The 23,449-nt window shown below is 41.9% G+C and overlaps 1 protein-coding gene across 2 annotated transcripts in view; it reads left to right on the top strand.

Moving 5' to 3' along the window:
* CAPZB (capping actin protein of muscle Z-line subunit beta) overlaps positions 1-23,449 on the top strand; it is a 53,621-nt gene that overhangs the window by 6,000 nt on the left and 24,172 nt on the right. For both annotated transcript variants that reach the window (XM_065649790.1, XM_065649788.1), the window contains exons 2-4: positions 7,037-7,126; positions 17,636-17,757; positions 22,975-23,088. In XM_065649790.1, coding sequence (XP_065505862.1) covers positions 7,037-7,126; positions 17,636-17,757; positions 22,975-23,088 — 326 coding nt within the window. The remainder of the gene's footprint in view (positions 1-7,036; positions 7,127-17,635; positions 17,758-22,974; positions 23,089-23,449) is intronic.

The following is a 23,449-nucleotide window of genomic DNA, read 5'->3' as shown; positions in this document are numbered from 1 at the left end:
AATCCTTAGCAATGAATCTCTTCAAAGCTGAACTGTCTTGCAAGCTTTGTGGTGTAGTCAGCAAGATACGTCTTGCTAGACACAAGCAAAAGGCATATTAACCTACTTTTTTGACCTTTTAGGCAACCGGAGAACATTTGGGGATGAGGACTAATTAGATAACCTCGCTGTCGCTTCTCTCTGCCTTGCCAGGCATCCGATTACTTGCTAGAGTTATCTTGTGAATTTACAACTCTGGCTACCAGACTTCAGGACGCTGGAAAGTGCTGAGTTTATCTATTAAACGGAGCAAGTGTGAGCATGGTGGCAGCTTCCCCGGGGTGACAGGGACAATACAAATGGGTGTGAAGCCTCGTACTGAGCTGGTGATGTTGAATATTTGTGTTAGTTACGCTTTCAGTAAGCATGTCAGTGTTGTTGTCACCTTGGCGACGGAGAATATGCCTCCCTCCTGCTGTAATAACGTGCAATTTCTCAGAAGTTTTTGATATAAGTAACTTCTCACAAAAATCAAATCAAAATTAAAAAAAATATCCAGGTTGCGGTTGACTGGAAGGAGAGCCTGGATCTGGCAGGCCAAGGACCAACTCGCCAAACTTAGCTGTTTCTGCAAGAAAAAAATTCTCTATTTGAACCGAGAAGTTTCTCTTCTCATAACTTTGGTGACCAGGCTGATTAGAACATGAAACAAACAGCACGGAGAATAAAAGAGCATTTTGAAAAGATTATCCAGCATTAACAGGATTAAAAGAAAGCATCACAAACAAATGTTTGCGGGTGTTCGGGATGACAAATGCCAGTGTTGAATCCCAAGAGCTGTTGCACTTGTAGTAATTATGATTTCAGTTAAAAAAAAAAACAAACACCCCTGTGAAAATGAAGCGATCCTTCTCTAGAGACTGGTTTGCACGCTTCCTCGTATTTGAATGGAAGGCAATGTGACTGAAAACCGGGTCATCAGACTCATGAACCGACACTGACCTGCTGTATTAGCTCCTTTCAAAGACCAAACTAACCTAGTTAACTAGTTAGTAGTAGGGGTTTTTTTTCATTTTGTTTAACTAAGATTTCCTAGCTGTACATACATCTAACAAAGATGTTATTTTGTGTTATATCCAGACTTAAATTGGGGAAAAAACCCTGTTGTGCAGTACCATTAGCCCAGTTAAATCTCTTAAAGTTAATTGGAATAGGTGGTCAGCTCTACAGTCAACTTCAGTGACTTTAATCCCATTTCTTAAAAGTTAGCGATGCTGGTTTGCAATCTGTGCAACTTTTCTATGTGGCTATTTTCCTGCTGTCCCCATTTTATTCTTTCATGTGGGGCTAACAGATTGCATATTCACTTGATGCCGTGATTTATTGGGAAAGGACTTTTTGCAAACTTTATGCTTCACAGGAATTCTTGGCACCAGATGAAAGCTGGTAAATTACATTGTCATGTTCAATGACCAGTTTAATAAATAAAACTTTGTTTCTGTTATGCAGAAGACAAACACTGGTGCAGAAGTTATTAGTGATGGTGGCAAGAGGTCAAAAGGAGTAGCCTGTTCCCAGAAAGTCTGTTTGCTGGTCCGTCCTGCTCTTCTGTGTGTTCGTGGTGGCTCTGATCCCTGCACAGGTTACAGGTTTGCTTTGGACTTGATAGAAAAGTGATAGATGTTAAAATAGTTTTGAAAATAGGTGCAAATATCTGCCATCCTTAAGTACATCCTTGCTGGGAAGGAGGTGCTGAGCAAACACGGCTTTTTTCACTTCAAGAGAAGGAGAATTTAGTCTGCATCAGTGTCACGCTCTTTTAATAATCTTTGACCTGTTCTTTTATGACTACCCACAGCGTATTGTATCTTCAGGTCTTATTACATTTGATTGCTTCTTAAATATGGTATCACTGTTTCCTTAGTACACCTTGCTGTCAGGAAGCTGTGATTTCTAAGTACATCAGAAATGGTTTTAGACAGGATCTGCCAGAAGAGGGTTAATAGTCAAGGGAAAAATTAGGTAGAAAAACAGATTGCAGGGAATATGTGCAGCTGATGGAAACGTTGTGAGTGCAGAAGTTGTCTGGGATTCATGGATCATACAGAGTTATTCCCATCCAATATCCCAAAAAGTGAATGCTGACAGCCCGGAAGAGAACCCTGTGACTTCACGTAGTATGTTAATGTACTTTCTATTACACAGGGCTTACAATAATTCAACCCTTTGCTAAAGCTTCTAGCAGTAACACTATCCCATTGTGTAGTTTGCGAAGGGAATCTTCTGCCTTTTGAGGTCTGGAAGTTGGCAAGGATTAAAGTGATGAGCAGGAGGGGAAGCTCTGTATCTGTTTCAATTAAAAAAAAAAAATAGAGTTTGGTACCGCAAAGCTGAAACATTAGTCAGACATTCCTGTTGGGAGAACTGACAGGAAATAATATGATTTACAATCTGGGGTATGTCTGCAACATAAAAGGAAGGAAAAAAATGTCATTTGCTGGTTATGTACTTTTGGCTCTGGATTAATTTACAAAGATATTTTCCTTGTAAAAACGACCAGCGACCAAAGTGATCTGATGTGCGATTGCTTCAAATTGCTTAAGTTGAACAAATATTCTATTTTTGGTGTCCCTTCGGTTTTTAATCTTATATTTCTGTTCTCTGAAAACCAAGATGCCAGCTGGTCCTTTACCTTTGGATAACTTTGCAGACGCCAGTCTTGACCAAATCTTGTGAGCGAAGCAGCTCAAACAGGGCAGGTAGCACAATTGTGCCTTGAGTAAAGGCATTACCCTCAGTTTGCCAGTGGGAAAGATTTGGTGGCCCAAGTGGCTTATTTTTCCCAGAAAGGGCTAAAATAGGGAGAAGCTCCCACTGCAGTAGCACTGAACTACCACAGCTGGATTCTCTTGGTACAGGAGTTGGCTCGGAGTAATGTTAATATAGAAACGCAGAAGTGAAACCAGCCTGGTTTTCTTTTTGAAGAAACTGCCTAACTCTTGTTTATGCTCAACAATAACGTAGTCAAATGAGCAGGAGCTGTTGGAACAAAGCTGTGAAGACCAGGGAATTAAATCTGCGGGTCTTTGTGATAAATAGAAGCAAATTCTTGCTGTAAAGCTGGGAGCTCTAAATGAAATCTTTAACCTGCTTTCAAGTGGAATAGCTTAGTCTTTGAAATGGATAGAGCTGCAGGTTTGTGTAAACCCTCTTAAAACCCAGAGTACAGGCCAAGTCTCAGGTAAGTACCAACAGAGAGTTGTCAGAACTTGCGAATAAAGCCTGTGCATTTCCAGGAGTGTATATATCGAAATGCATGTGCGAAGGTATCGTTTAAAAAGAAGTGCAAAATACTTGTAGGCAGTAACTCCTCAATGTCTGTTGAAAAGAAAAAACATGCGTAGCTTCTATGAAGAGTTACTGGTTCTGCCAGCGACACTGGTGCTTGAAAGGCTTTAGGTAGATATCTCAGCTTATAATTACCTCATTTATTGCACAATTCTGTGCAAAATGTAATGCAGAGCTGGTTTGGTTTATGACCTTGGTCTGGTAGCACACGTTTGGGTGCCGTGAGCTCTACCGGCGGTGTGAGCAGCAGTTCACTTGCAGGTTTGTACAATCCTGGCTCAGCTCCTGTTGCCTGATGTTATCGGTGTGCACTGTCCTGGCAAATGCCACCTATTCTTGTGCCCTGTCCCCCCGGATCCTCCGGAGCTGTATGGTTTAGGGGACATGACAAGTAGGAGTCAAAAGGCAGTTCAGCATTTGCCTGTTTTAATCTTAGCGATTTACATCCTCTTTCATGGTAACTGCACACAAATGTAAGGTCAGAAAGGTCCTTTGCTCTTAAAATGAAAAGCAATGACTGTGGCACACCCTTGTTTCAAGCACTGAAAATGGAAGCACATTGTCTTATTAAACAATCTACAAACACACCTTCTCAAAGCATCTCAACAAAACCCACAGTAACTTCCTGGGTTTTATTTGTTTTCTGCAGTGACATCTGCCCCTCCTCAGCCTTGAACAATATTGCTTACAGTATGAACGGAATTAAAGTATACGGCTGTACCTCTGTGCAACTACACATTTATACAAGTTTGGTTGGTTTTGTTTTGTTTTTTTCAGCACTATTTGGTTTTATTTGAGCTTCAACACGGAGTGGCCGGATGACCAGGGACCTGTGGTTGTTCTGAGAGGGTTTCTCTTTTGGGAATAATCTAAGTACAGTGGAGAGGCTGAAAAGAAGAGCAGATGCAGGAAAAGAGAGTTAAACAAACATAACTACTCCTATAGATTTATTCAGAACATTTTTCCCTGAGGTAGAACTATGACAAATGCTATAGCAGATGCTTAAGTGGAGATTCTAGATAGCCAAACATCTTTAGAGGAAACTTATTAAGGAGCTTTCATGTAAGCTAATATTTTCAGTCTTTGAGATTCCTATGATCTCTAAATCCTTCAGTGACTTGAGCTGTAATAAAACTTCATTTAGAATTTCTGTCTGAACTCCCTACTCCTCCACAGGAGCTCTCTGCTGGATGAAACGCAGGAATGGTGGAAAACGGCCTCGTATCAAGTAAACCCTGAGCTCATTGAGTCCTTCAGCCTCGCAGAGCTTGGCTTTGAGAGCAGCCCAGCTTGGGAGAGGGCCTGGCTAGTCACCACCTCAGTGAGCAGGGCTGGATGAGCCTCTCATGTCTCAAGGCAAGAATTCTGTAGAAATGTTTTGTCTGGAGGTCTGTTAAGAAACCGCACCTTCAGTAAGCAGTTTTACAAGAGAATTAAGCAAATGGAAATGCGGAGCAGGTGAAGCCGAGAGTGTAGGGAGGTTAAGAGTGGTTTTGGCACCTCGGATGTGATTCCAGTCTCTTTGTATGGCAGTACATACGGCTTCTTTAGGCACTCCAGCTGGGCAGAGGACTGGAACCAAAGGATGTCTTTGACCACAGACCTGGTTTTTAAAACCTCATTTCAAAGAACCGGCAGCAAAAGATCCTGATCAAATTACCTGTTCAGTTCTGAAACAGGACATACCAGATGTATCCGATGCCACACGGTACCACTGTGCTCCTTTGTGTTGCCTTTTTGGCTGTGCCGGCGTGGATTTATGCTGGATTAAAACGATCGTATAACCACAGATTTAGGGGCAGAAATACAGCAGAACCTGTCTTTATTTCAGTACCTTAAGAGATTTTTCTGGCAAGCTGTTTAATTATTTAAATGCTCGGCAAGAAAACCGAAGAGTCCTGCTGCTCAGCCTTGCTTTTACCTCTTTGATAGGAGAAAAATATACTGTTAGTCTGTGCTTGGATGTTTTTGTTTTTCCATTGCACACAGACGTGTGCAAGCCACGTCTGAAGCCCTTGAAGAATCTCTGTCTTAAACAGTCTTGTGTCTTTTTACAGCTGTTATTGAACATTGGTCAGTCCAAGTTCTTTTGTTTAATCCATACAACACTGCAAATGTAGATACTTCTTCATTCAGTGGAGTTTATTTCAAAAATGTCAGACTGTAAAACATTTATTCTAGGGCTGCAGCTGTAGTGATGGTTTTTAACATCTTTCCTAGGCTCTTTTTGTCAGTTATGTACATTACTTGGATGTGTCCTTCTTCCGTGACAGCAGGTGACTGTCATAAACTTCTGTTCCTGGTGTCAGTGCCTCCTGCTTTGGGGGTTGAAAGCTCAGATCTTCAGGAGACCATCGCAGATAGGTGGGAGTTGCCGCCTGACTGTGGGAAGAGCTGGAATATTTTGCAAAGATTACGTCCTATAACCTGAGCTGGCTGAGTAATAAATAGACAATCTCCCCGGACCAGGCTGTCTGACTCGCTGGCTGTAAAATATTTATCTTTTGATAGTGAATGGGTATTACCTTTTAAGAACGGCTTTCGTAATGGATGTGCACTAAAGTGAGAGCTCCCTCCTTTCCTTGTTGCTCAGCTGTAGCTTAATTGCAGGAAACTTTGCTTCGCGGTTCTCCCTACCCGGGGGCTGCTACTTGAATAATGTGATAATACAACTGCTTGAATTTTGAAGCCTTTTTTTAATAATAAAGGTTTGGAGCTTGGCAGAACACAGGAGGGAGAAACTAAAGCTAAGCTAAACTCAGCTCATTGTTTATGGGTGGCTAGAAGTTGCAAAGAAAAAAGGGAGGGGAAGTGAAAATAAACTGGCTGTGCTTCAGCTGCCTGGTGACCTGCTGATCCAACTCACTCCTATAGATTTTGGGAACTTTTAGGCTTGCAGAAAAGTGTCTGTTTATATCTGTTGGCGAGAAGGAGAGCTAAAGGTTATGTCAAGAACACGGTTCAGCTCATCAGGTGTCTGCGGTAATGTCTGGTGCACATTTTCCGACTCTGAAGTGAAGTTTTTCTCTGTTGGGGTTGGATGTGAGACCAGCTGCAATAAGGCCTTTGGAATATGTTGCTGTGGTTTCTCAAAATAACTGAAGTCCCTGATTTCTCAGCAGCTTTCGGTGTGTGTTTTGTAGGAAGAAGGAAATAACGGATCACATTTTGTGTGCATGTTTCATTCTGTTTTTTTGATGAAGCTGAAGGAGGGATAGAGAGCTCTAAGCTGGAACAGAATTTGTCTTAGATATCCCTTATCTCAAGCTGAATGGCACAATACAAATGAGGAAGTGTTAAAACTGCTTTAGGAGAAGGAACTTTCAGTTCCCTAACCCAACTTATTGTTGAAATAGCATGGATAAGCAGCGCATTACATATTTGCACAAACATTGGAAACAGTTTTTGGTGAGGTAAGGACTGGACTCCTTTCCATCAACAGCATGGTGTTAAATTGGCGGCACAACACCAGTTACAGCTGGGCTCTTAAATCCTTAGCCCAGAACACTTTTTGCAATACCAGCCGAATAATCCAGAACCAAATGGTACTGAACTTTATCGAAATGTTTGTATTGATACAAAACATGCTGCTGCTTAGAACTAGAAACCGTATCTCTTGTATCAGAGGAATCAGCAAGCGCTGCAGTTTGTGTGAATGTGATGTGTTACCTGTGCGAATTGTGACCGAGGGATGTTCTTGTTTCTGCAGAGTGACCAGCAGCTGGATTGTGCCTTGGATTTGATGAGGCGTCTGCCTCCGCAGCAGATAGAGAAGAATCTCAGTGACCTCATTGACTTGGTGAGTATTGTGACAAAGAACTGATATGTGAGAACATTTGCTGAAGCATCTCAGAGGTGTGATGATTTGTTTCTCTCCTTGTCTTTTGGCAAGGTCGAAGAATACAGCAATTGCCCAAACAATGTCAGGAATGTATGTGGTTTTTTTAGGCAAGCCAACAGGTACTACTGTATATGTGCCACAGGCTTTCAGATGAAGGGTCATTAGCAGCTTTCTTGATGAAGTCATCCCCAGTTTGGAGGCTTCTGTTTAGTAAAAGTAATTTGGAACAGTTTATCCAAGGTTGATGCAAGCCCTTGGCTCCTGATAAACTACCTGCCAGCCTGCAGTTCCACACAGGACTTGCGCAGTGGATGTTTCAAAGTTGTTACTGAGACAGAGTATGAAAACTGGGCTTCTGGAGAAAACCCGAATCTGTTTATAATTTATGCCATATCAGGTGTTCTGCAGTCCAGTGAGTATCCAAAAAAAACCCCACCAACCTGGGCGACCACCCGATACCTCTTTTCTGCTTGGCCTTGAAATGTTTGTTTTCCTTCTATAAACTGCTAGTGAAGAAAACAAACTTTAAAAGGATGTGTTTGCTCGTTACTAGTTGTGTGGGATTGAGTTGCACATCCTGGGATGCACAGTTGGGCTGTGACAGGCTGGCCGGTGTCAGCTCTCCCTGAAAACAGTGCGTGGCACAGCTGCCTCTGGAGCAACTCTAAAGTATTACTGAAATATGAACTTAATCTATACAGACCCTACTATATGGGCAGCTAGGAAAGTTTGTTTCAATTGTCCAGTCTAAATATATGGCTTATTTCTGACCTAAGCTTCTAAATTTTTGCAGACCGAGGACATTGAGGCTGGAATAGGGCTGCCAGACCTTTGATTTAAGCTTTTCCTCTTATCCGTAGTGAGAACCACATCCCTTTTCTGTCTGAACTTCATGCCTGGTGCTGACAAACCTTGTCCGAGAGACCCTAAAAACCCGATGGCTCTGCACATAGCAGCTATTTCAAGTAGTACTTCTTAATGAAATTGTTTAAATTGTGTCTGAGCTTTTTGTCGTTTTTTTGTGTGCAGAAGGGCAGCTGCTTACCAGGTAAAAGTTTAGTTGAGTAGATCTGTTCCTAAGTGATATTGATCTGGGGTTGGTGAATTTGGGAGGAGTCCCATGGTCAAAAAACTGTGGCTGACTTAAATTTGTCAAACACTTATTTAAATGCTGCTTTTAGTTACATAAGCCAAGGTACAGGTAAGAAAGCTCTGGCGGTCAGGAAAGGAATTGTTCCCTGCAGGAAGGGATTATTTCTCTTTCTTGAAACCATTTAGTAATTGGCTACATCTGTGCCACCAAAACTCATGACAACCTAAAGCATCATTTTTATGGCTGTTGCTGAAGGTAGGACACAGAATAACTAAATCATTGAGATGATGTGGTGTGACACGGTTGGTTTTCTGATGAAACTCAGAGGACTGAATGGATATCAGGGTTTTGGCAGCTCCAAGGACCATTCAAACAGTGAGTTGTTTGGGGAACACTGGTGAGCTTGACTGTATAATTGGTGTGAGGGTTTTTTCAATGACTCAGAAAATTGCTGGTTACCTCTAAATGTTGGAATTACTTTTTGGATGGTGCTCATTAGTGCTCTACATGTTTTCCATCAGCAACACGCTCACCGGGCTTCTTTTCTTATTGCAAGTATAACATGAAGCAGACCAATTTGAATGACGCTCATTAGAAGGAAGGTCTGTGCGATTCCCACCCTGTCACTGCAGTCTCTTCTCTGGGGTGGAGATGAAATAATTTGTTAAATCCAGTATGATTTCTTTATTTTTGAGACATCTGTAGACTTCTGCAGCCCGCTCAGCCCGATGTCTGTACGACTGAAGTCTGCGCTCTGGTTAGACAAGAGCACTGTATATGCTGCCACCTGTCATAGTTCCAAAAACATCATAAGCCAGACTCAAGCAAATAGGTTTTTTGACCTTTTTTGGCAAGTTTCATCCGAACCTTTAAAGCCGATGTTTTTATTCTGTTTCCTGTACCATTACCAGACAATAACCTCTTTGAAGTAAAAGGTCAGACTCCGAATGCATGATGAGCATGAGCAGGTTCATTAAATTTGTGGCAGAATTATAAAAGGTGGCACCCTGACTTCTGTGTCCTTTGTGCTTGGTTTCCTTGCTTCCTTACACTGCCATGCTGGAGCAGACCTGAAGATGAGGCCCATGTCATTTTTTTGGTGTGAAGCGTAGATTATTACCTGAAGTCTGCTGGCAGCGCAGCTTTCTGTAGGCTTTTTACAACAATTGTTCCCCAGACATGTAGCTACTGTTTTGACACTTGCTTAATATCCATCAAAAGGAGATGAAGGTGACTTAGAAATGGCTTTATATACAAAAAGTTTTCCAAAAGTGCTATAGTGAGAAGCTGGTATCTCCTTCCTAGACTTGTGTTCCTGCTGGGTCGGATAACTGCACCAAGTGCCCTCCCTGAGGTCTCTTACTCTGTCCAAGCCATGCTCTGCTGCTGCTTTTTAATAAATTAACATCTTGGTGCCAACATGAGTCTCTGGAATATGTTCAGGACTGTGCGTTACTGCCCCCAAGCGTTGGGCTGACACGGGGAAGGGTCCAAACTTGACCATGAAGGAAAAGACTGGGAGGAAGAAGAGAATTTTTGGGTCGCTGGCCCTCATCAGACCAGACACTTTCCATTCATTAGCAAAACAGTTTGCGGTTTGCCCTTTTACCACATCTGTTGTTGGATTTTTTGGACTGCCGAGGCTTCAATTAGAGTTCATTAGCGACCTTGTCAATCACAGGACCCCAGAAGTCCTGTCTGAAAGAAGCCGTGCACGGTGTTGATGTGCCTTGGCATGGAATGCTCTGCTCAGCATTCCGTTAGTCATTATTCGTAAATGGACTACTCGGAGGCTGTCAACAACGTACAAGAGGACTTCTAAACATCTACGAAAAGTGTTTAGTGTAGCCACATACCTTTTAAAGGACAACTAATTTAAATTAGAATAATTTTCCATGTAGCTTCTCTGGAAACTGGGGTAGCTGAAGCTTTGGAGCATCTACCTGTCAGCCAAGCCCGAACTGTAAAGTGGTTCCCATAAGAGGAGGTGGTTGTGCTGCTCTTCCGTGGGTTTGTCATGAGGATATGCCAAGTGATAGCACTTGTAATACTGAAACAGATTTCAATTGTGTAGCATAAATACTGTCTCACCTTCTTATTGCCTCATGTTGTCCAGAAGTTGCTGCTGTTGATATACTGGGCAGCACATGTAACAGGGTAGGTGGGTGACAGCCGGGGTCACAGCCTCCAGAATGCTTTTGGGTTTTATTTTGCTCTCGCATGTCTTAGAGGGGTGCATCTCTAGGAAAGGAGGAGGCTGGAAGTTGGATTTGTTGTGCTTATGGACCATGTGCAGCAAATAAGGGTCTGTGACAGGATTGCCTCGATGGCTTTGACTTGAGTATGGAAGTTGATGTGCTCTCAATCTTAGTAAAAGTTATGCAGGTTCCTTTTGCAAGTACAAATTTCCTGCTGAATGTTTAATTTGGATGTTTGCCTGTGTGTGTATAATATAAATTGGATGAAAAAATGCAGCTGACTCAGAAAAATCAGATGGTTGGCATAAAGTGGGGATGGAGGATCATCCTTGTAAAGCTGGATCACAAAATGGACAAACAAAGGGAGTTTGCTCACAGCCACAACTTTTTTCCTTTCTTTTCCCAGTAAGTCTGATATTCAAATACCACTCAACTTATTCCCCAAATTGAAAGCTTTCTTGAAGTACAGAATCAACTTATTCCTGCCATGGAAGAATTAAAGCTAGACTTCTGTGTGGATATAGCAGTCAGTAACTTTACTGGTTGTTTTTCAAGACTCTGTTTGCAATTAACGATCTGGGAAGTGATTGTCTTTGTTTTCTCATCACAGGAGAATGCTGAAGTATTTTTAGTAGAATGTGTTACTTTTGAGAAAGTCCCAGAGTGATGAATTTAAAAATGTATAAACTTCTGATTTTGAAATATTTGAGCAATATTCAGGACCTTGCTTCATGTAGCTATTGTGCTTCCAGGCAGGTCTCAAATCCACTTGCATACCTTTAGTAACTGAAGATATATGAAGCTAGAGAATTTATCCCCAGGAAAACTGCATTGCTTGGGCTGCACAGACCATAAAGAACATGAGAATGTGACTGGAGCTTTTTGTATTTTGAGTCCAAGAGCCTAAGCAGTGTGCAGAACCGAGGAGAAAGATAAAATAATTGAATGCAGATGGCCAGCTGAGCATCTAGGGAGGGTGGATGATGTTTAAAAAAAAATCAGACCCAGTGAAAACTTAGAGTGGAAGCAGAAGTGGTCTCAAAGCTGAGGTTTTGACCTGCCGGACTTGCTGATTGTGCAATAGACTCTAAACCCCCAGCAGCCAGCCGGGTTTCTAATGGAAGGGTTATTGCCTAAAGAAAGAGACTCTGGCGCTCTGAATAAATTTATGGCTGTTGAGAGCCAGTTTTCCATTTGGTGAGTGGCCGTTAAGCAGGAGCTTTTGCAGCTAGAAAAGATTACCTCTGGATATCTTGATGGTAATTGGAGATAGCAATTAATATATGTAAATTCTTAATGTGATGCTTGGCTTAGAGCTAGCGACTCCACTTACTTGCATGAGATTGTAAAAGTGAATTGCACTTCTGGCTTCATATTCACTTGCTCTTTTTCTTTTTAAGCCTATTTTTCTTGTAGGCTCCTGCCACTGCTAGAGATCCTTAAAATGTCTGTTTAAATATCTTTCTAAAGGAATGTGTGTGTGAGAGATCACTTGATGAGCTCAAGTCCTAATTAGAAACCTATCCAACCGCTTTCAAAAATGGGGAGGGAGAAGCGAAAATATAGAAACATCGCTGGAGAGAGTGTGCCTCTGCATATCCCTGAATTGTTGCTGGATATCTCCAACACCCGCTGGACTCTTGACACAAATAGTCAAGACTTCCCAAGATATTGATCCGCTGTGATGGCTCCTGGGACTGGTGCCTGGTAATGAGATCCAGGAGCCCTCACCTGCAGGTCACTGGTCCCAGTCCAGGGCACTCCAGTTGTGCCTGCCAGATGGCCAGCTTTTGTTCCTCGGTAAGCCACGGAATGTCGAATCGAGCAAAAGCCCTATTTTATCCAGTAAATCGCAGGAAAAATGCCAAGGATACTGTTTGACGAATGGTAGTCACCTTTCAGCGTTTTTAAAATGTAGTTCCTCGAGCTGGATTGAGCATTTCTGTAATTAATGTAACTTTTCTGCTCTGAGATCACTAACTAGATCTTAAATCTGCAATCTTATTAACATTTGCCTTTTTCCGGAAAAGCGGATTGGTTTTAATTTTATTTTTGCTAATTCTTGCAGTGCTGGAATTCAGTGCAAATGCTTGAATAAAGCTGAGCTGTTTCCAATATCAATTACATCTGGTCTCAAACACAAAAGTCCATTTAAGTGTCATTTAATAAACAAAGCTTGAAGAATGTGTGGCCCTTGGACATCTGATGGATCAAATTAAGGTTTAGCGATGTGTGGATTTGTGGGAGTGACTTTCCTGGTGGTTTTAGCCCCAAGATGAGTGGAGCCAGGCTTCCTTCTCCAGTTTCCACAACATCCGTTCAGCCGTGTCTGTGTTCTGCAGGAACAGGAAATTCTGAGGCTGTGGAATGACTCAGAAAAATTATAATAATATTTTATGAGATGTTGGCCCAGAAGGGAGGAATCTGGGCTGAAGCAGGGGGGTCATGTGCCAAAATGGTTCTTTTGCAGAAGTGCCAGGTAACTTCCATGCGCTCTTCTTTGCATTTGAGCAATTGGCCCAAGTGACGCGGGCAGTGGTTTTGTCCAATTCTGTCACGATTTAAGTTGTCTTCAAAAAGAAGAATCAAGTCTTAAGAGTTCACATGCAATTAAAATACTCGCTTTCCTTTTTTGGATGTGGCTTTTTAATTAGAAAGTGCTCTAGTCATGTTCAGATACCTGCATGTTATAGACAGAAGTTCAAACCAGAAATGGATCTGAGTGCTAAGCGTTTGAAGGTTGCTTCGTCTTCCTTCTGATTCTTTAAGGAAAAGCGTGTTTCATCTTTAATTTTCCTGCATTTAGCATAGTTTTCCAGTGTGTGAGGTTCCTGTGGGAGGTCAGTACATGCTGACCTCTGAATAAACATGGAAAAAGGCTATTTCCCAGCACAGAAACTTATGCTGACAATGTCACTGTTTCAGTTGTAAACGTGATTCATTTCAGTCAGGCCTGTAGAAGAAAATAATGACTGTAGTGTGCTCACATTCTATGGCTAGTAAAGCAAAATATTCACTGTCCTGAATATAAGAGGTACAGAATTCGATGCAATTCAGCCAGAATGATCAAAACGAGGATGGAAAGTGCATGTAAGACATGAAGAGCCGAAGTACTGGTTTTGTTTCCTCTAAACTTTTTTAGATGCTTGTGGAATCATATTTTTAAAAGTAATACATAAACAATAGCTTAGTTGATAATAAGTTCCTTTAGCCAAAAAGTGAGTCGAGAAGGAATGATTATTAGGTTAGCTACTCCAAATAGGATACGGTTTTGACTTGGGCACAAGTGATTATTTGTCTTGATAGCAGAGTAGTTGCCTTAATTAAAACACTGTCCACATACCTGGCCTGCTCTGATGGAGAATCCTGTTACATGGGACAACAGAACCCTTGTTCAACATGCCGGAGAGAATGCTGAACTCACTTTTCTTTCAGTTTTTCTTTCGTCTGTACTACACATTCATTGTATATCTCCTCGGAAGGAAAAAGCTCCCCCGAACGCGGTGCCCTGATCCCCGGTATGTGCTGCTGAATGATGCTGCTGTTCGGTTCCAGGCCGGACAGCTGAGCCCAGACCCCCAGAGATTCTTCATTTTTTCCTTTTCTAATTTACGTTGAGGGTGGTCTCGCTCCATACAACCACCATACTAGATGATTGAGTGCTTATTTGTGGAAACATGGGTGCATTAGGGTCCAGAGTAGGTTGTGGACCAAATTAAATTAATGATGGCCTTCAGCTAAAGCTGGAAGGTTAAGACTGTATTCTACATTTGACCTTCCACTGCTTAGAGTGGGGGAAAAAACTTGTGTCAAACTAAGGATGGGAGCCCAGTCTTTGCTTATAAAACAATCCTCATAGCTTGAGTGTTTTCGTCGCAGTGACATTTATTTATAGTGCAGTGATGAATTGAACAACATCACTGGTTCGGCGGCTCAGTGTTTGGCCTGGGTGGTGGGTTAATTCTTGCATTTCTAAGTTGAAGTCAAAGTTCCCTATAAAATGACTGCTGGAGGCAAGCGCGGTGGCACCTAAGTGCATTTTGGCTTTCCAGTTAATGGAACAAGCTAATAAGAAAAGTTAACAATGCAAATCCACCGTTTCAGACTGAAAACTCAGAAAATTGGGTAGTCTTCTAAGCAGAGCTGTCCTTGCTGGGATCCAAAGATCTGGATGCATTCTTGCTAAATATAAACCGAATTCTGCAAGAGTCTGAATGTGCACAAAGGTAATCTAAATGCTTTAAGAAGATTCAGTGCATGATAGGGGGAAGAATTTAAGCAAAGGTACATGCATAGTGTAAAATAATTGCTCAGAGCCTATATTGCAGCAGCCAGCTTAGCCTGGCTGTTCCAAATACCTTATAATTGCGTGTTCTAAAATGCAAAGGACCTGAACGCAGAAAGAATCAAATAGTCTCATCAACACGGAGCTGACGTGTTTAAAGCTGCAAATTACTGTGTTCAAATTACCGCATTTGCCTTGTAAGCAGCTCCGTAACGTAGAAGAGGAAGATTGGTATGAATAAATCTTATAAATTCATTTTTAGCAAGGAAGTACAGCAGCTGTTGAAAGTTGCTGTAATAAATGATACAAAAATTATTCTCCTGGGGTAACCATGCCACACTTTTTCCAATAATTAGAATTACATGAGTATTTCCATCAGCTGGAATATCTCTGTTCTTTTTATAGTCACTGTTGAGAATTTCTAGTACTTCCAAAGTAGATGAGTGCGTTTTCTTCCCTGTTTTATTCTGGAAAAGAATATAGAATATATTGTCTGAAGTCCTGTAGAGTGTCTTTAGCAGAGAGACAATGGGTATAGAGCATGCTATTAACAATAGATTATTATAATAGAGTATAGTTGTATATTCTAATAAGTATATGATGATGTATTGTATTCACTGTTATGGCTGTAAGACCAGCCACAGCTCTTAGAAATTCCAGAAGTGACTGTGCTTATGAATATTTGTGTTATCAAATCATCCAGATTGCTTTTGAAAATGTGTATATTTTGAAAATGTGTATATATATGTGTGTGTATTTGAGTGTGAAGAGCTGTACAGCGAGACCTCTCGTGCTCTCTCGCTGCACATGTAGCACAGGGCTTTTCCCGGAGAAATCCAACAGAAACTGAGTCTGGGAACAACGCCACTTTTCTCCGAATTGTATTTTCATCACTATTACTCATCCGAAGCGCACGTCAGGGCGAGGAGTCTGTTCCTGGGCGCTTATCTCGGTGCTCATGGGCAGCTGGCCAAGGAGCGGCGAGAAGCAGGAATATATTCAGCTGGTGGCTCTTCGGAAGAACACAGAGCGTAGGTCTTAATGATGAGGTGCTTTGGGTCTCGTTGTGTGCGCATCCGAAATTGAAGCAGTCGTCTCGAGCTGCTCTCTGCCTGAAGAGTCAGCCTGAAATTAATAGCTAATGGAGAAGCGAAGGAAGAGGCCAAGTGGAACCAGATGGGCTGGTGAACACGGATCCACCAATTCACTGGGGCCACAAAGCGGCTGATTTGTGTCGGCTCTGTGAGCGTTAGGGTTGTCTGCGTTCAGAAAAACTACAGATTTCCCTAAAAGCTGCTTTTATTTACTCACTGCCTGCGGGATGGTTTTGAGGTTGCTCCAGCCAGGTCTCCGAGTATCAAGTGATGAACTCCGAAGAGAAGCATCTACCTTTATAGAAATATTAACTGCTCTGCTCTTTAGTCTGGGCTCTTCATTTATCATGTTACCACGTTACAGCATATATAGAGCAAAGTAAAAAACCTCAAACTAATGTTTTAGCTTTTTCAGCACTGTCAGTAACTTCACCAACCATTTCTTGCTTTTCCTCTTATTTTTCTGTGTTTACAGGGTGATGGTGTGGGCTCGGAGTTGTCTCTTGCTAGCTGCATCTCATTTTGCCCTTTGGCTTTTCTCGGGTTTTTTGGTCTTTTGTGGTCACATTGATTCATATTTGTCCCTGCTTACTTTGACTTAACATCCTCTGTGTGTTATTGCCTTGTACTTGGGGTTGGGAGTGTTTTCATTTCAAGCAGTTTGATTTCTTGGGTCACTTCAAGTGCATTAAAGTAGTTTGCGCTTATGCTTTTGGGAGCTATTGCACTCCTAACATGTTTTTTTTTTCCAATCTAGGCTTCTTTTCTTTGAAATCATTCCAGCCAATTCACTGAATCAATGGCTTGAAGAGAAGAAAGCACATTTCCACATATTCTTTATTTCTTCCTTCCTCCTCTTTTCATTTCTTATGAGTTGTGAATTCATCGCTTCATGATTAATTTGACCCTGGATTGCCTTTTGTCTTCATGTTCTCAATCAGGTTTTCATCTCCACAATGTAGAACGAAATGCAGGAGGCATTTCACATCGGTTATTTATTTGATCTCCTGTGTTAGCGTGTTGCCAGTTCCTGGAGGAAGCTGCCAGCCTGGCCAAAACCTGCAATATGGGAATATTGATATTGATAACGGGGCCGCCAGCAGCTCCGGAGCAAGAGGCCACGGGATGGAATTTGTTCGATTTGCTTGTGCTTGCATTCGCACTTGCTTCAGGCTGCAAAACGCCGTCTCATCTCTTCATTCTGCCACGTTAAAAGCTGATCTCATAGTCTTCCTCCACGTGAAGTCCAGGGAGAAAGCCGGGGTTAGGAATCTGTTAAAAGCTACCTGTGTAGGAGATGCGTTCGATTTTATATGTGCATGCACACAGGCACACGCGTATTTTTATTAGGCAACGTGGTCACGTTTGGCCAGCTGCCTGGAAACTATTCTAAACTCTACCCAGAGTGGGAGCTTGTGAAAAATCCAGTCTAGCGTATGGATGGCGTATTCTGTTAGCAGCTCCCTCGCTTCCCCTCCATTATAAATATTTACTTTTATTCATCAGCCCTCAACAATCACTTTACTGGCCGTCTTTGGCAAGAAGCTAACATGGAGAATGTATATATTTAAGTGTACCGGACCACACTAGTCGTTAGGTAATTAAATCTGAAATTATTGGAGGCGGGAGCATTGGATTGTGTTGTAACTTAAGTGCAGCTTTTTTTTTTTAAAGGGTTTCTGGCTTTGGGACAGATGTTATTAATAACAAAATCTCTTCTTAGGGATGCCAGACTTTTTTAACCTTAATGTGTTACCCTCTTTTTCCTCCCTGTTTTTGTTCTCTCCAAACTGTCAGGTCCCAAGCCTCTGTGAAGATCTCCTCTCCTCTGTCGATCAGCCGTTGAAGATTGCGCGAGACAAGGTGGTAGGAAAAGACTATCTATTGTGTGACTACAACAGAGATGGAGACTCGTATCGGTGAGTTTGTATCCCAAGCAAGGAACTAACTGGTTTGCTTTGCAAATGAGAACTACACACTAGTATTGCAATCCCTCCTCCCTTTTACTACTTAGCCAAAAATAAAAAAAATTTTAACATCAAACTTTTCTTGGTGATGAAGCTGAGACTGTTTCAGATCTGCTTGAGCAAGACATTGACCATGGAAGTTATTCGTAGTATTTCTCTAATGTGAAAGGGCACAAACATCTTCATTTCCAGACCGTTGCCGAGTGCTTTGGTTGCAGATAACGTGGTTCTACGGCTGCTAATCCGATGAGCTTTGCAGGGGAGGTTCCTGCTGTCTGTCTCTGGAACAAGACGTGTTTGACCCCAGAAACCACAGTGTTTCTGCACATTTACTGTGATTCGCAGTCATTCCTTGAAGCCTAAAATATGACGATGTTATCTTGTTGAAGGGGTGACTGGCACATTTCTCTTAGCTTTTCTGTAGTTTAGTTCTGTCTTAGAGAATTAAAACCAGTCAGATCTCTAGAAGGAATGACTGGCGTTGGCATGAAATTAAACCATCTATTGTTGCAAGGTTGTAAAATCTTTGGGATGGATAAGAACAGAAGAAGAAATGATGCAAGCAGTTGATTCGAACAAAATTATCTGCTCGTACAAACCAGGGTGGACTTGCCAGCAGGGAAAGGCTTTTTCACTTGTGTTTTGCGCAGGATTGAGTCTGACTTTAGACATGCAATGTCAGTTCTCCGCAAACAGCTTGGCCCAGGTTTTTAGCAAAGAAAAGGAATCCCAGTCTACCAAAATAGCTAATTTATTCTGAGGACTGTAGGCAAAAAAACCAATGAAAATGTTAGAATAATACAAGCTGTATGTAATGATAAGGAATTTTGAAGTGGAAAGCGCTGCAATACTGTAGTGGTACAGTGACTTTTCAGAGTTTTGCTGCCACTTTGAAAGCAGTCTTTCTTTTAATGTCTTCATTCTTTACTTTGCCATTAGGATGATATTTTTTCCCCTTTTTTGCATTGCCTGCGTTTTCTTAATGGCTGTAGTGACAGTGGCATAGTTCCAGATATTTAATTAAGAATCACAAAGCTTATAGCCCAGAAACCTTTACAAATATTGCATCACCTAGCGCTTATTCTTTTCACGAAGGGTGCCAAGCTGTGAAGTAACGACCACCGTTCATCTTGTGTCCTGAGTTAAAGGCTCAGCCGTTCTGCTGCTTCTGGTTCTAAGGGTTACATCTCAGGCTCTCCTTGCAGCTTCAGTGTAACCGCTTACAGTTCTACTGCTAATAATTGGAACCCATCTCCAGTAAGAATTGAGCTTTGTCTTGTGCAGATTTCCAGTAGTGTTTTATATTCATCTGGCCAGAGTGTTCCAAGAATTCTATATCAAAGTGAAATTCCAGAAAATTATTTTAACCTTTTTTTTTTCCTTTGTGTCAGGCCATCATTGCAGAAGCAGGTAAGCTTATACAGGATTCTAGATGAACTGGTTTCAGTCTCTTTGACTTGCAGGAAAGGTACTTACCTAAACTAAAAGCATGTCTGTAGATGATAGACCCACAGAACATGCTGAGAACATTTGTCCCAGAAACAAAACTACGAGACTGATAATGGCTGCAAAGTTTGACAGTGCATCTGGATTGTGGCTGAGCGTAAATCTTAACCATTTTTTAAAAAAAACCCTATTGCAGTGGGCCAAGGAGTAAGACGATCTCCAAGATGAAGTGTTCAATCCTGTTCCTTAGGGTGCTAGTCTAACAGAGAAAGTTTGCTCAGGCTTCTGCAAAAGACGCCTTTTAAAAGCATTTGTGCATCTACATTAACAGCTACTTGCATTTAATCAGTTCTAAATTAGTATCTAGAATGACGTTCTATAGCTCTTGCCTTCCACAAGATGCGCTCACGCAGCTTCATCCTCTCTGGCAGATGGAAGAGAAGGGATTAAATCCTGTATTTCTAGTGGATCTTTCAAGAAATCCTTTCTCACTGGAGCTGCGATGTGTTTCTTGCAGCCCTCTTGCATCCCGTTCAGGCTGTTGACATGAGCATCTACCACCAGAGGCACAGGAAACTTGAGCAAAAACTTGTTAACGAGTATCGTGACACGCTGCAATAACAACACTTGCAACCCCTGCCCCTCCGTGTTTAATTAGTGCATGTGGCAACCCTTTCTTTAAGGTTAGCTTCACATTTGCCTCCGAAATTCGTTCTATCTCTTCCTGAGTAGATATTTAAATAGTTCAAAGGCAACAGGAGGACTTATGTATTTAAAATCACTTCAAAATTTTCAGGACTTATTAAGTAATGGGGTTTCGGTGAAGCTATTTCGTTAGTTTGCATAGAATAGACGTAATGTATTAATTGCTGGCTTTAAAGAATGCTGTTCTTTACGGCTTTTGTCTGAAGCATTGTGGATTGAAGTGATTCTGCCTTCTGGAACTGATTGGTCTCACCTCTGTTTCGTGAAGTAAATTCTTCCCTTCAGCACAAAGCAAAAGCCTTTGAAAACCAAGCGGTACTAACGTGTGCATGTGTTAATCCCATTCTGTGCCTGTGTTCAGACATTGTGATTCATACCTCATAAAATCTGAAGTTGTTACTGGGAAGCGGCTCTTACACTAATTTAATCAATTAGGCCAAAATCTAGGAGGAGTTTACTGTGCTTTTAAAAGCTTTTAATATTTCCACAAAGATTTTTCAGGACTATTAGAGGCCCCAAGAAATCCTATTCCCTGCCTGCAATGTGCTGCATCCCCAATTATTGCACATTTCAAACTAAACGCCAGTTTTCTTCGTATTGGAGAGATTGCTAATTGCATTTTTTTGAGTACTAATCCAAGGATTTCAAAGCATTCTGTGGACAACCGAGCCTCATGCTACTTGAGCAGGAAAGGTGGAGCTGGGTAGTCAGACTTCCTCACTGAGAATCAAGTTTTATAGGTTTGTTCTTTTTTTCCTTTTTTTTTTTTTTTTTTCTGAGTGGCTTTACAATTTGTCTGGGAATTAGCCTGGAAAAAAAGCTGCTGTGGGATGTTTGGCCATTCAGGTGATAACTCCACCAATTTCACAGGGAAATCAATATCCTAATGCTTAGCTTATCAATTTACTCCTTCCTCATATTTAGACAGACGTGATTTTCTCCATGTCGAACACAGATCAGACCAGAAGGTGGGTTTTTGGAGTCTCTCTTGGATCTCCATAAATAGATAATTCTCAGTTTCTTCATATTATCCCACTGTGGCTTGTGGGAACAGCCTTTTGTGCACAGAGTCTCGTAGGTGCTTCTATGAGCACTCCTGTAATCCCAGGGGCTTGGGGAGGGTATCGTGGAATCCTCCTTGTGAAGGCAGAGCTTTTATTAATTTTTTTCTAAAGGCCCATGACTTTGTCTGTACATTTCCACTCCAAGCGTGCTCGATCACTCAATTAAATGGAATCCTTATGGGGAATTTGGTGCCAACAAGGCTGCAACCTGTTAGCCGAAACAAAAAACATTCACTTCTAGGGAAATGAGAGGTCTGACTTTTGAAATTTAAGTGCTTGCCCATCTGTCTTTCTTCAAATAGCCTCCATTTAAGTTTTTAAATGTGTCGTGAGTACTCTTGTACAAAAAGGAAAAATACGGGGTTGTGTTATGAGGTTGGTTTTTTAGATGAAGTTGCTGCTGGCTCCAGCTGTAATGGGTTGAAAATGCCACAGTCTGCTGGTTAAAATCTATGGTACTAGGCTGCGCTTAAATCTCATTCCTGCAGCTGACAAAAGACATCTAATATTTATAAATAAAGCATCTTGGCTGTGGCTTCAGCGTGGGTTCTCTGCTCACCGATATCCTCGTGCATGATGGAGAAGCATAGTGTCCCAGATTTATAGAAAACACTAGAATTCTTTTGCAATCTGCCTTTTAAAATATAGCAGAGATAGAAAAACTAAACGCATCCTAAGAGAATGCTGCTGCCGAGGCAGCAGGACACTTCTGCATCACCTGGCGTACCAACCCTTTGCTTTGCTCATGCGGATTTTGGGATGGGAAGGTCAATGCTTGAGCTTCTTTGGGTGTAGATTGTGCTATCTGGGAGTCCCCCAGACAGCACCAATAGTGATTTTTATGTGAATCTTTTCCAGATTTCAGAGAGTTGTTAGATAAAGGAGCACCACGGTAGGCTGTCGACTTTTCTCCAAAGCAACCGAGGTTTTAGCAACTGTTTTAAAATGAGAACCACCACCTGAAAATTGCTCGGGGCCGACGTGACACAATGATTTAGCTTTTCCTGGTGCCCCCACCTTTTGAGTCAGATGTGGTAGAGAGGACTGAAGTGTTGTGAAAGTGCAGAGCTGGTTCTTTGTGCTTTGCATTAAACAGATGTCAAAACTAGATGCCTTTCTGAGAAATGAAGAACAAATGGCTCCCGAGGAAAAAGCCCTTGCGTATGGGCTGCATTAAGACCTGGTGTTAGTTGGCTGGAGTATTTTGAAAAGTGAGCAGGTAAAGGGTAGAGGTACCTTTCTTTAAACTAATAGTGATATATGTAGGTTGGTTATTCCCAGGGGAAATGAAAAGGAGAACGCAGGTCTACAGAATGGGAATTGTAAAAGTCTCAAGCAGATGGGCAAAGGGTCCCATTAATCTTTTAATACCAACTCTTTCATTAAGAGCCCAAAATCTCTTCTACACCTGCAGAAATCATAGTAAAACCTGCAGCTTTACAAACCCTGTTAAATCCTTCAAACTGAGCAAATGTTTTCCTAATGTTACACTAGAAGTAGAGTTTATTTCATAGCAAAATGGTGGAGGAAAATTTGGACCTTAATTGTAGGCAGGAGTGTTTGGCTCAAATGCCGTCAGATCCCAAATAAACTGCACAATCTATTTGTATTCCCGTGAATTTTAAGTATGTAATGTGCAGCAACTGAGGCTTCATTTTTTAATGTTTAAGAAGGAACAGATTCAAACACAAGCATGATGGTTTATGCAGCAGAAATCCGAGAACAGGGAGTGTTCCCCAGGTACTTCGTGAGCCTTGAGGAGTCAGTGTCCCCTTTTTGTGTGTGTTTGAAACAGCCGTCGAGGGCGAGATTCTTACAGATAAGGCGGCTCTCGATACGTTTTGTTTTCTTGGAAGTTCAGTGTCTGTGGATCAGGTCAGACCCACGGATCTCAAACCTTTCAGGGTGTGTCTCGGTTGTCTAACCCTCTCTATTTTCCTTCTCTCTTTGGCAGATCACCGTGGAGTAACAAATACGATCCTCCCCTGGAAGACGGTGCCATGCCATCTGCTCGCCTGCGCAAGCTGGAGGTGGAAGCCAACAATGCCTTTGACCAGTACAGAGACTTGTATGTCAGTTCTACCCTACAGAGCCCTCTGCTTGCTTTTATTTCCTTCGGCAGGACACACAATGAGTCTAAAATGTGTTGGCCAGCCGCCTCTGAGCACGGCACACCAGTGTCTAGCAGAGGAAGAAGGGCGGGCAGCCACTGATCTGCTGCTGGGAAGCGTATCCGCTGTGATTTCACGATACGAAAACATGATCAAATTTGTCAGCTGATGCTAAAGGCAGATGCTGAGGTGCTTGCCTGCCTCCCTCCCCTCTTTAACAGATTATTGGCGTCTTTGTCCTCAAATGACTTGTGTTCTCTTTGGTCTTGACTCAGTTCAGTCTTAAACCATCTGCTTTTTCCAGTCCCTCAAGACTGT

Source organism: Caloenas nicobarica, chromosome 22, assembly GCF_036013445.1.
Source record: "Caloenas nicobarica isolate bCalNic1 chromosome 22, bCalNic1.hap1, whole genome shotgun sequence".
NCBI lineage: Eukaryota > Metazoa > Chordata > Aves > Columbiformes > Columbidae > Caloenas > Caloenas nicobarica.
This window is presented reverse-complemented; position numbering and strand designations above follow the sequence as displayed.